The following is a 13,000-nucleotide window of genomic DNA, read 5'->3' on the forward strand; positions in this document are numbered from 1 at the left end:
AGGAGGCTAAACTTTATCCTGTAGGTAGTGGTAAGCCACTAAAAATTTGATTATGGAACTGAAATGATCAGAATTGTGCTGTAGAAAGATTAATCTCATGGGATCCTTTAGAGTAGATTGGAGGTGGGACACTAGGTGATATAGGAATTGAATTAAGGTGGTGACAAATGGAATAGAACAGAAAGAAGTGTGAACAGTTATGCAATATGTTATTTATTGACTAATTTAACTGGAGAAAGCAACTGAAAAATCTGCTGTGACAAATCTATCCTTCGGGTGTTTTCTTCAGCAGAGTAGTGATTCTTAAATTTGACGGGAATTAACAAATTCCCTTTGATAACCTGATGGCAGCTATCAGCTCTTTCTTTAGAACACACATACCTATAACTTTGTATACAGTCTCAGGTGGTTAGGACACCCCAGAGCACATCTAGGCTCAGAACTCTCTGGATCTCAGAATTAGGAGACCTGGGCTTGAGTCCAGCTGAGGCCCTGGTGTGAACTACCCGTGACTTTGGGCAAGTAACTCTACTTCTTTAGGCTTCATTTCCTTTATCTGTAAAATGAAGTTACTAGGTCTCCAAGGGCCCTTTCAGTTCAGAGAAACAAATTCTGTATGCACACAGGGCTTTCTTAGGAAATAGACAATAAGTAAATAAAGAAGTTGTGGTATTCCAGATCGAAGTGTTATGAAGGAAATTAAAGTAGGGGAAGGAAAAGGAGAATGACTGAGGTACGCATGAGTATATGCTCGCTGGTTTTGATAAGATGCTTAGAATGATGGTTCTGTATCTTTCCTCAATTTTTCTATACTCTCAGCTCCCAATTCACTTTTTGCTTTGTGTCCTGACAGGAAAGAATTGGGATGTGAGCGCCGCCCTCAGTGATTTTGAACAGCTACGTCAGGTCCATGCTGGGAACCTGCCCCCACCCTTTAGTGAGGGGAGTGGTGGCTCCAGGACCCCTGAGAAAGGGTTTTCTGATAGAGAGTCTACTCGCCCTCCCCGACCCACCCTACAGCGGCAAGATGACATCGTTCAAGGTATTGGGGTGCTGAGGGCTGTTTCCATATGCGGAGTAGAAAGAAAGGGAGGCAGCTGCTGACCAGTCAGAGAATTTAGTGATCCTTTAGAGATGATTCCATTCCTCCCCCACCTCCCCAACCAAATGATCAGAGGTGACAGTCTGTCCAGATGCTGGAACCCCTCACTTTCTGCATCTTGAGTGCCATCCTGTATAAATGCCATCTTCAAAGAGATAGAGGAAGAAGAATAACGATCTAATTGTTGAGATAAGGTACACATAAAGATAGATTTCAAAGGATCACTATCATCTACCCCTTTGGAGGATATTTTGTTAATATTTATTAGTATCTGTCAAAATTTTTAAATGCACGTATACTCTATCTCAGCAATTTTGTTTCTAGGAATTTATCATATATGTGTTGTGTGTGTGTGTCTGTGTGTGGTGTGTATCCTTTTAAATAAATACATACTTACCTAATTCATAAATAGACACAAAGACATGTAGTGTAAAGCTTAAAAGTTAAAGCTTGAAAACAACTTTTAATTATCCATTAATAGAGGAGTGGTTAAATAAATTGTAATCATCCATATTATGGAATACTTGGCAGCCATTAGAAAGAATTAAGTAGAACTTGATGTGCTATTTTGGAAAAATCTCTAAAATCTATTGAGAAAGGTAAGATGCAGAACAATATATATAGCATGTTCCTGTTTATGTTTTTAAAAATTGTTATAAAAGTTATTTGTGCTTCTATGTGCATAAAAAATTCTAGGAATTCCCTGGTGGTCCAGTGGTTAGGACTGCGTGCTTCCACTGCAGGGAGCACAGGTTCAATCGCTGGTTGGGGAATTAAGATCCCACATACCACGCCGCAGGGCATGGCAAAAAAATTCTAGAAGGATACAAAACATCGCCTCTGGGGAAGGGATCAGGAATTTTGAATGAGAGGGACATTTCTTTGTAACACTTCAAACCTTTTGGTAGTATTTTGATTTTTTACCATGGGCATGTGGTACTTTTAAAATACCTTTAAAAAGAGTTTAAAAAATAACACTATAAAATAACTTTAGACTAACTACTTACTTTATGCATCATCCCTGGCAGATATTGGATTAAGACCTGATACCCAATATAATTTTTAGCTCTTTCTGATAGTCATTATATAACTCAAGCCATGCAAATGAATTTCAATACTATACTGAGCAAATTATGATCACACTGGAATATCTGCTGGAGAATTATAAGTGCCATGTATTCAAAACAAATGAAATAATTTGGGGCACTATCTATATTACCGCCTTCCTCTGTAGTATGTTAAGTAAGAATTGACTGTACCTATAAATTTCTGATAAATATGAGCATCAAGAATAGTTGTAGTAAATAACGTAAATAAATGTTATTGATGGTAGGTAAGAAAGTTCCTGAATATGTAAGAATTGTCATTAATTTTCTATAATGGAAATCCTTTTCTACATTCTCCAAGGCCCTGAAAATTATCAGAGAGATTATTTGACTCAGTGTAGCCAAATGAAACTCCATTTCCCTTATTCCCTCTTCCTCCCACCAAACAATGACTAAGTTGCCAAATGAAGGGTCCCTATTATGTTGGGAAATGGAAGTGGAAGAAGACAGTGTCGTGGAGAGAAGTTCAGGCAAAAGGGTAGAAAGAGGAACGTATATTTGGTGCTAATGCGAGTGCCTGTGAAAAGGCCACTTTCTATGTTTCTCCAACTGTGTTTGGCATGAGAAAGAGGGTCATGAAATTTGGTAGCCAGTTAGACTTACAGTTTTTCCCTGACTGGAAACCTTGTCAAGAGGTAACCATCACCTCATGAGTGGAAAGTTCTCTGAGTGGGTTGTGTTTGTTCTAAGGTGACTCCATTTCTCATTGCAGAAAAACGCCTGTCTAGGGGCATCTCCCACGCCAGCTCCAGCATTGTTTCCCTGGCCCGGTCCCATGTCTCCTCCAATGGTGGGGGTGGGGGGAGCAGTGAGCACCCCCTGGAAATGCCCATCTGTGCCTTCCAGCTTCCAGATCTCACTGTGTACAATGAAGACTTTCGCAGCTTCATAGAGAGAGACCTCATTGAGCAGTCCATGCTGGTTGCCTTGGAGCAGGCAGGTCAGTGAGCACTTTCTTTCCCATGCTCTTCCCTCTGCTCTCCACGTCTAGGCAGCCATGTGGAGGGGCTGGGCTTGACAAGCAGCTTCCAGTCTCAGCCTGCGATCTATCTGATTGATTGCAGTCAAACTCGGCAGTCAGTCAGAGAGACATGTACTGAGCTAGGTGCTTCTTCAAGTTAAAGAAAGGACACAAATAAGACAGTTTCCTCTGGAAATTTCCTGTTTGATTGAAGGGAAACCAGATACACATGTGAAAGGCCTACAAATCAATACCTAAAAATCAATACATGAAAAAAATACAAATGAATTATAATTGGCTCTGGAACACCTTGTGTGTTCCAATGCTGTAGATGGTTGGTTCCAAGAACCAATGCTGTACATGATGCACAGTGGTGATTAAACTAAGTCACATTTATTTATACGAACCTTTCCCAAAAGATTTATTTACCTTTACAATTATGTTTGTCTTAAATTATATTTAAAATTTGTTGGTATGTTGGGGTGAGGCAGCTGGGATTTCTGGGAAAGCTAGTCAGTTATTAAAAACCTCCCATGGAAGAAGGACGGGGGGGTGGGAGGTGGGGGCACAGAAAGGAAGGTCTTGTTTTTCATTTTGTGCCCTTCTATACTGATCATGTGCATCTATTTACAGTTTTTTAAGTAGTAAGCAGTTTATCTGACTGCTGTGATTATAGGCCAGTTTTTCTTTCAGTAGACTGTCCAGTAATTCAAAAAAACTTTTAAGCATTATTCATAAATTATTTTCCTTATATAAGTAATGGATCAGCAATTATAGGATGACTACAGAATTGAGAATCATTTTCTTGGGTATTTTAAGTACTTTGTCTTATTGCTCATGTCTTTAAAGTCGTACCACATACATGGTGACATGCTTACTGTCATATATGCAGATGATACTTGCATGACACTTTGAATATACATGTTGGGTTGTTTTTCTTTTACTGATGATGGATTTGTGCTGACCTTTATTGCTACAGTGTCTGCTGGTCTCCTGACCAGAGTGAAGAAATCAGAGCCAGACCAAGTAGCCAACACAGATTTCGACCTATGACCTAGGCCTCATCATCTAACCCAGGGTTGTTCAGTCTTAGCACTACTGACACCTAAGACCAGATGATTCTTTGTTGTGTGAGCTGCCTTGTGCATTATATTGTGTTTAGCAGCCTTCCTGGCCTCTACCCACTAGATGGCAGTAGCATCTCCCCACCACTTGTGACAACCATATTTCCAGACGTTGCCAAATGTCCCTTTGGAGACGAAATTGTCCCTACTTAAGAACTGATCTAACCAGTTGTGCTCACCAGATTCTGATGAAGCAGATATAAGTGAAGAAGATACAGAGAGTAATAGAGTGATGGTTCGATTTTGGATAGGCTTCCTAGAGGAGGCAAATTAGGAGTCTGTTTTAGAAATAGGGAAGTAGGGAGAACTTCATGCATCATCTGCTGCTCTCCTTTTCCTCCTGTTTCTGTAGGGCGTTTGAACTGGTGGGTGAGTGTGGACCCCACCTGTCAGAGGCTCCTTCCTTTGGCAACTACTGGAGATGGAAACTGCCTCCTGCACGCAGCCTCTCTTGGTGAGTCTTGAAAATGGTCCTTCATTCCCTCATAGAAAGGAAGCAGTAGTTAAATCTCATGTGAAGGACTTGATCTGACTATTCTTGATCTCAGACAGAAGTGATGGCTCAGAGCAAGGCTATGTGTGTGTGTGTGTGTGTGTGTGTGTGTGCGTGCATGCTCGCTGGTGCAGGAGGAGATGGAAGAGAGCCCTGCCCTAGTTTTTCAGTCTTGTTGAGAAATCGTATGGAGTACATAGGATTTAGCACAAGTCCCACTCGGAGAACTGGCCCCCAGAAGTAATGTGCAGCAGTAAGCAAGCAGTATACTGTATGTGTATGCATATAATTCCACTAAGTATTTATTCTTTTGGTATATAAAAAAGATACGTTTTCATCAGTCCCCTGTGAAACTTGTTTATTATTATTTTTTAATGTATGTCTAATCTAGAATAATGTATTTTTCTTTTTCTTTCTTTTTTCTCTTCCAGTTTTATTGATATAATTGACATACAGCACTGTATAAGTTTTATACAGCATAGTGATTTGACTTACATGCATTATGAGATGATTACAATAAGTTTAGTGGACATTCATCATCTCATGGATACAAAATTAAAGAGATAGAAAAAATTCTTTTTTCCTTGTGATGAGAACTTTTAGGATTTACTCTCTTAACAACTTTCATATATAACGTACAGCAGTGTAATTATATTTATCATGCTGTACATTGTACCCCTAGTACTCAATAGTCTTGTAAATGGAACTTTGTACCTTTTAACTACCTTCATCCAATTCCCCCTGCCTTTGGTAACCACAAATCTGATCTCTTTTTCTGTGGGTTTGGTTTTGAAGGTATAATTGACCTACAACACTGTTATACCCTGGCACACAACCTGGCGATTCAATATTTCTATATATTTCAAAATGATCACCATGTTAAGTGTAGTTACCATCTGTCACCATACAAAAATATTACATAATTATTGACTTGTTTTCTTTAAATTGTTATGCCTATTTATAATTCAATATATTATTTGCCTTAGCTTTTAAAAAAAGTCCCCATTTTCCAACCACCCCTCAAGCTTTGATGCTGATTACCATGTGCCAGACCCATCTTATCTGCTGCTACTCTGTATTTTACTTTATTTATTAAAAAAATTTGTTTTTAATTGGCCGCACCCCGAGGCTTATGGGATTTTAGTTCCCTGACCAGGGATCGAACCCAGGCCCTTGGCAGTGAGAGTGAGGAGTCCTAACCACTAGATGGCCAGGGAATTCCCACTCTGTATTTTAATTTGTTAGACTTGGTATCACGAGTAAAGGCTTCTTGTCAGGAGTCTGTAGGATGTGGTATATCCCCCACTTTCAGGTTCTCAAAGTTTCTGAACCTCCAGAATAGGAACATCTTTTCTTTCTTGATTACCTTTCTCCCAAGTCACAGCAGGGGTTTCTTTGAACCTGGGCTTCAGCCTGATTTCCTTCATGCCAGGGTCTGTGTATCATAATTAATGAGTGGAGTTGAGTCGAGGTAGGGTGTCTTAACCATAATGTTTTCTTGCCATAGGGATGTGGGGTTTCCATGATCGAGACTTGATGCTACGGAAAGCTTTGTATGCACTAATGGAGAAGGGAGCGGAGAAGGAAGCATTAAAACGGCGCTGGAGGTGGCAGCAAACTCAGCAGAATAAAGAGGTGAGGGAGCTTGGGCAGGAGCACCTTGTTTCCCAAAGTTACCGAGGGGAAATGCTCAGTGCCTACCAGTAGGAAATGTCTCCTACTTAGGTGCTTAGGTCAGTGTTACTCCTCTTGTAATCCTGGAAATGGTTGAAAATTCAGATACCACCATAGGGTACATGCCTTCTGATAGAGTTATGAGAACTGGTGTAGGGAAGTGGAGACTTGTAGAGGAGGTATCTAACGTTGTGCATTTCTACCCGATAGGCACTCAATAAGCCTTTAGTGGCAGTCTTTTGCAAAATGAAATACGACAAGCTCATAGGATTTTTGTGTTGTTTTGTGTTTTTGCATATAATAAGGCTAGACCAATTTTTAAGGACTTATGTTTTCAACCATTATAGAAATGTAAATGCGTAAAAATAGTTTTGGCCATATATACCGTGTTTTGTATGTTCAGTTTATCTGTTAAAAAATTGTAAAAGCATGAGTTTGAATGGTACTTCTATTAGAAGTTCAGCAGATGTTGAGTTGAGTTTAATTGGTACTTCTCAGGGATTTAGTAAATGTTAAGGCTGCTTTCGTATAAGAAAGCAATACTGGGAAGTTCCCTGGGGGTCCAGTGGTTAGGACTCCGGCGGTTTCACTGCCATGGCCCGGGTTCAGTCCCCACCACCACGACGCAGCCAAAAAAAAGAAAAAAAGAAAAAAGTAACACTGGACTGTTTGTACTTTCCATTCCTATAAACGGGCTGGGCAAAATATGGCCTGTAGGGCTTCCCTGGTGGCACAGTGGTTGGAAGTCAGCCTGCCGATGCAGGGCACATGGGTTCGTGCCCCAGTCCGGGAAGATCCCACATGCCATGGAGCGGCTGGGCCTGTGAGCCATGGCCGCTGAGCCTGCGCGTCTGGAGCCTGTGCTCCGCAATGGGAGAGGCCACAACGGTGAGACGCCCGTGTACCTCAAAAAAAAAAAAAAAATATGGCCTGTGGGTCAAATCCCACCAACTGTTTTTGTTAAAAAAAAATTTTTATTGGAACACAGCCTCCCCAACTCAATTCATTTACATGTGTTTGTGCTACAGCAGCAGAATATAGAAGCTGCACGTTGCCTCACCGCAAAGCCTAAAATATTTCCTGTCTGGCCCTTTACAGAAAAAAGTTTGCCGATTCCCTTCCCTTTAATAATGACGTTATACAGTTAAATAAAGATAATGAGTCTTCCTATTTCCTTTTGCCCTGGTTCTCTGTCTTCTATGTTTATCTCCTGCTCTTCATGTATATCCTTTTTATTTTTGCCATGTATATAAAGCTGGGTGTTTCTGGCATTAATATGGGAATATCTCTTCAGAAACTTAATTTCCAGCTTCTTTTCCTTCTCTTTTTATTGCTCTATCATAACTGGCCATAATATAGAACTAACAGACTTTTGTTTGTTTCAGTTATTAGAATTTTATGTTCTCAAGATTTAAAATATGGAAGTAGAATGTGTTATGTTTCTTTCTCAAAAATAAAGAACTCAACCTTAAAATTAGGATGATATTAAGATCAGAATCCGGTCTTTGATCAGTCAGTCTGCCCCGGAAGATTCCTGAGGGAAAGAAATGCACAGGGGCAAGGCCAAGTAAACAGCATTCTTTATTGACACCAAACCCCCTGGCAGTCTGGTGAGCTGAGCTGGACTATGTGGAGAGCTTTTTTTGCCTGAGCTAGAGCCAGCCTAGAGTTTGCCTTCCTCATTGTTGAATTCAGGCTATACCTGAACCTTAGATTTGACCACTTCAGAGACAGGAAAAGACCAAACCAGGTCATGCCAGCTAGTAAAGTAGACGTGATAGCCACAGTCAGAGGATAGGTAGGCCCAATTCCAGCTATATTAAGCTGTTATAGTTACTATTTTAAAGGTGAAGTTAGATTATGATGGTATTTAGCCAGGAGACCCAGAAATACCCAAGTTCTATTCTTGGTCAGCCATCTATTCCCTCTCAAAGTCCTCAAATGGAAATACATGCCTGGAGGATAGTAGATATTGAAGGAGTGATCTTTTTACTCCTTTTGCTCAGCACATTGAAAGTTCCACATGGAAACAAGATAATTGTTTTAGCTCAGACCATTCATAGCATTATAGTGGGGGGGGGGGGAAGGGGGTGACGGACTGCGGAGCTACTTTTAGCCAGTACCAAACACCAAACAAACTAAATTGGTTTTGATTTCCCAGGCCTCCTTGTTTTGTTGTTAAAAATGGTGGTAAAACACAGTAAGAACATTTTCAGCCTAGAAGGGTACACCACCTAGTGGCTGTGTGTATAAAAACAGCAAACAAAAATAGGTGAGAGCAAGAGGGAGACAGATCCTCATGAATGTGTATCAGGGACCATTTATCAGAGTGACCAGAGCACCCCATATATAACCTGTGCATTGTTCTTTTGTATTTTTAGTTGAAAAAATCTGTGATAGAATTTTACACATTGAAAATAGCTTTGTCTTTTTTTTTATTGTTAAAGTAAAATGTGGTCACAATAGCTCTTTAATTCCTGTTAAATTTGTTCTGATACCTCTCATGTTTCCAGTGTGATTCTTTCTACTATGTCAATGTGTGTTTAAAGTATAAACTCATTTTAACACTTATATAGGCCAAATATAATTAATAATATAGACTTTCTTCCAAATCATCATATACATCCTAAAGCCAATATGGTATTTTAAGATTGTTTGTACTACTCCTTCCACTCCTTTAATAAAAAGTTAATAGTTTTACTGAGCATGTATTTACTGATTACTGATCACATAGTAGGTACTAGGCATATTGCATAAAACATGGTCCTGGTTCTTAGGAGTAGTAGTAGGAGATGGACATGTAAATACATAATTGCAACAAAGTAACAGGTTATGACTTCTATGATAGAAGTCTACATAGCACTTGAGGAGGGAGAGCACAAAGGAAGCAGTGAGTGGTTGATGTACCAGGGAGATTTAGGAAGGGCTTCATAGAGGAGTGATACTTGAGTTCTTTCCTGACAGTTGAGAAATTATTCACCAGGTGGATATGGAGTGGGCTGCTCCAGGCAGAAGGCACAACCTAGACAAAAGCTCAGAAGTATAAAACAACACAGTGCATTCAAGGAACTATGACTAATTAAATGGTATTAGAGAAGTGGGTTGGGAGCCAGGAAGTGGAGTCTCTGCTATGCTTAAGGAGTTTGAACTGTATCTAATAGGTAATGACAGGTCTTAATTTGTAGCAGGAAGCAAACATCATCATATTTTAATTTTAGACAAATCTTTCTGGTAGCATTGTAGAAAACGGATCGTAAGAATGTATGACTGGAAGTAGTAAAACCAATTAAGGGTCTATTGCCGTAGTTCATGCTTAGTAACTGTTGACTAAAGGGTTAGTAAATCCTTTCACCCGTCCCAGGTATGGGACGGGTGAAAGGAGAGGAGTCGTAGATAACCCCCTGGTTTCTAGTTGGGTGTTTGGGTGATAGTGTTGTTTACAAAGGTAGGAAAACAGCAAGAGAGGGTTTTTGAAGAGGTAGAAGTTCAGTTTTGACTGCACAGAGTTTGAGGTAGTCATGGGCAGGTGGCAGTCTTCAGTAGGCAGCTGGATGTGAACATAGAAATTAAGAGGAAATCTGGGCTGGAGAAGAAGATTTTTGAATCCTGAGCATGTAGATAGCAGTAGATGAGATTATAGTAGTAGAAAAGATAACCTAGAAAGAACCAAGGCTAAAATCATTGACACAACATCAATATTTTTGAGGTAGACAAGAGTTCAGAGAGGTAAGAGAAAGTAGTGTTGTGTGAGCTAAACGAAAAGAAAGTTTGAGGAGATCAAATGCCACATGAAGGCTAAGAAAGATGAGAACTGAAGAGTTTGCTGAATTTGGCAATTAGAAGGTAATTGTCTTTGCTAGAGTCAGTTAGGTGAAGTAGTTTGTGGGGGTGAGGGAGGGGGCATAGTCTGGAGGGCAGATACAGAAGCTAGACTGCAGTGGGTCAGAAAAGAATGGAAGAAGTGTGAGTGATCATAGACATTCTTTCATGGATCCTGACTATAAAAGGGAGAAGAGATTGGACTTTGTAGTAAAAATTGTTAGCCAAGTGGTAAGAGAATAGGGAGTGGAGTAACACGAGTGAGTTGGAATGGCTATTGCCTCTTGAACCTAGCCTCTAATTGCTTGATATTCCTTGCCTATCTTTCACACAGTCGGGGCTGGTATACACAGAGGATGAGTGGCAGAAGGAATGGAATGAGCTGATCAAGCTTGCCTCAAGTGAACCCCGCATGCATCTAGGTACCAATGGAGCCAACTGTGGTGGGTAAGTATGTCTAACTGGAGGAGCAGGAAATAATCTTTGCTGAGTCCTCAGTGTCCAAAGAGCTCTGTGCTAAGAGGATGTTAGAAGGAGAGGAAGAGAAGCCATGGCAAGGGCACAGAAGGGTGTAACAGCATGGTACGTTCTAGGAAATACAGGTAGTTCAGTATTGCCAGAATATAGAGTATGTGGCGCAGAATGGTGGATGAGGCTAGGCCGTCCAGATTTTTGTGTGCCATGCTAAGGAATTAAAATTGTATTCTATCCAGACTTTGGGAAACTGCAGGATAAATGACCTGGTTTCCTCAATAAATAAAGACAAAGAAAACAAAAAGGGAGAAAGAACCTAAGTTTAAAGACACTTTAGAGACACATCAACCAGCTGGAATGTATGGACATATATAAGACAGTTGGGGAAATGTGAATAATGTCTACATTATTGTTAAGTTTTTAAAGTGTGGTATTGATGGTATTGTGGCCGTTTTTAAAAGGAGTCCTTTATTTTTTAGAGATTGAAACTGAAATATTCATGGATGAAATCATATGATGTCTAGGATTTGCTCCAGAATAATCTGGTGGGGTGGGGTGGGTGTGGGGGCCATCCCTAGGAAAATATATCAAGGTCTAGGTGAAACGAGATTGACCATCTGTTCATAATCGTTGAGGCTGGGTGATGGATACATGAGAGTTTAGTATAATATTCTTTCTAGTTTTGAATATGTTTAAAATTTTAAATTTTTCTATAGTTAGAAAGTTAAAAAACCATAACCTATCCAAACTTTATTGGGCGTAAGAATAATCTGGGAGGATTGTTTAAAATGCAGATTTTTGGACTTCCACCCTAAGGAAGTCCAGTTGAGTTGGACTGAGGTGAGGCCCAGAAATCTGCATTTGTAGCAAGCACCCAACGTTGAATAACATTGCTTTAGGGGGCAGGAAGCCACTAAATTGTGAGTTTGTGAGTGACGGGAGCAAATTCATGTATTTGAACACACTGACAGCAGAGTGGATGATGAAGCGGAGGGGAGTAGTAGTAATGGGTGTGAGCAAGAGTGGTGGGTTGCAGATAGGCCAGAGGAGACAGTTACAAGAGACACTTAAAAGATGGATTGGTCAAGCCAGGTGATTAATTGAAGATGAAATATAAAGCACAGTAAATATTTCACAGATTTCTGATTAGGCTACTAAGCAGATGGGTGAGGCTGTTCTTCAAGTAAGTGAACATAGAAGGAGGGATTTTTGTTTCTTTCCTGTTGTGTTTTGTTTTGTCCTTTTTTGATAGGACATGGTGAGTGTGATGTGTGCGTTGTGGTGCGTAAAGTGATAAGCAGGATGAAGCTACACAGCTGTACACTGAGCTACTGGACAAAGAATTGGGGAAGGTTGTTGAACAAGATGGGTATTAAGAGAGGGATTACGTGCCGATTCCTAACACTACTTTAACTCTTGAACCTTCATATTTCTTTTCTTGTATTTCCCCATCTGTGAAACGGAAGTAGAAACAGCCATGGTAGCATAAAAAATAATCAGCTGTGTGTGTGACAGCCTTAAGACTGGAAAACAAGGAAGGGACATTGTTTTTTCCTCTTTGCAGAGCTGGTCCTCATGGGTCTCTTGTTTTGTTTTCTTCCCTCTCCCTGCCACTGCACCCCTTCCACTCTCTCGCCTCCTGCAACTCTAGGGTGGAGAGTTCAGAAGAGCCTGTGTATGAGAGCCTAGAAGAATTCCATGTTTTCGTCCTTGCCCACGTGCTTAGGAGGCCCATAGTTGTTGTGGCAGACACCATGCTGAGGGACTCTGGTGGGGAAGGTGAGTCAGTCAGTCCTCACTCTACCCTGAGCAGCCCTATTTGCAGAGCCTTGGGCTAAGCACTGGAAGGAGGGCAGGAAAGGGGTTATATAGACCCTTGGGAAAAAAACAAGGTATAAATTAGGACAAGGCAAAATTCTCATGAGATTCAGAGTAAAGCATCTGAGGTTAATTGATGTGGCTTCTTAGGAAAGAATTATTAAACATGGGTTGGAATGAGAGGGGGGCTCAATTGGCAGAGTGGGGTGGAGGGATTTCCCACTAGGCAAGAATATAGACTTAATAATAATCTCCGTGGTTTCCTGCAGCATTTGCCCCTATTCCCTTTGGGGGAATCTATCTGCCCTTGGAGGTTCCAGCCAGCCAGTGTCACCGCTCCCCTCTGGTGCTCGCCTACGATCAGGCCCACTTTTCTGCACTTGTGTCCATGGAACAGAAGGAGAATGCCAAGGAACAAGGTGCGGAATG

At 40.7% G+C, this 13,000-nt stretch overlaps 1 protein-coding gene across 3 annotated transcripts in view; it reads left to right on the plus strand.

The window, feature by feature from the left end:
• The window catches only part of OTUD7B (OTU deubiquitinase 7B), a 51,574-nt gene that overhangs the window by 31,482 nt on the left and 7,092 nt on the right, over positions 1 to 13,000 (plus strand). For 2 of the 3 annotated variants that reach the window (XM_060139083.1, XM_060139082.1), the window contains 7 exons: positions 854 to 1,042; positions 2,921 to 3,148; positions 4,646 to 4,747; positions 6,294 to 6,421; positions 10,614 to 10,726; positions 12,405 to 12,532; positions 12,841 to 12,990. In XM_060139083.1, the coding sequence (XP_059995066.1) occupies positions 854 to 1,042; positions 2,921 to 3,148; positions 4,646 to 4,747; positions 6,294 to 6,421; positions 10,614 to 10,726; positions 12,405 to 12,532; positions 12,841 to 12,990 (1,038 nt within the window). Of the gene's footprint in view, positions 1 to 853; positions 1,043 to 2,920; positions 3,149 to 4,645; positions 4,748 to 6,293; positions 6,422 to 10,613; positions 10,727 to 12,404; positions 12,533 to 12,840; positions 12,991 to 13,000 lie in introns of those variants that run through there. The other variant, XM_060139084.1, reaches the window with a different exon arrangement.

The sequence above is a fragment of the Lagenorhynchus albirostris genome, chromosome 2 (assembly GCF_949774975.1).
Source record: "Lagenorhynchus albirostris chromosome 2, mLagAlb1.1, whole genome shotgun sequence".
Classification (NCBI taxonomy): Eukaryota; Metazoa; Chordata; class Mammalia; order Artiodactyla; family Delphinidae; genus Lagenorhynchus; species Lagenorhynchus albirostris.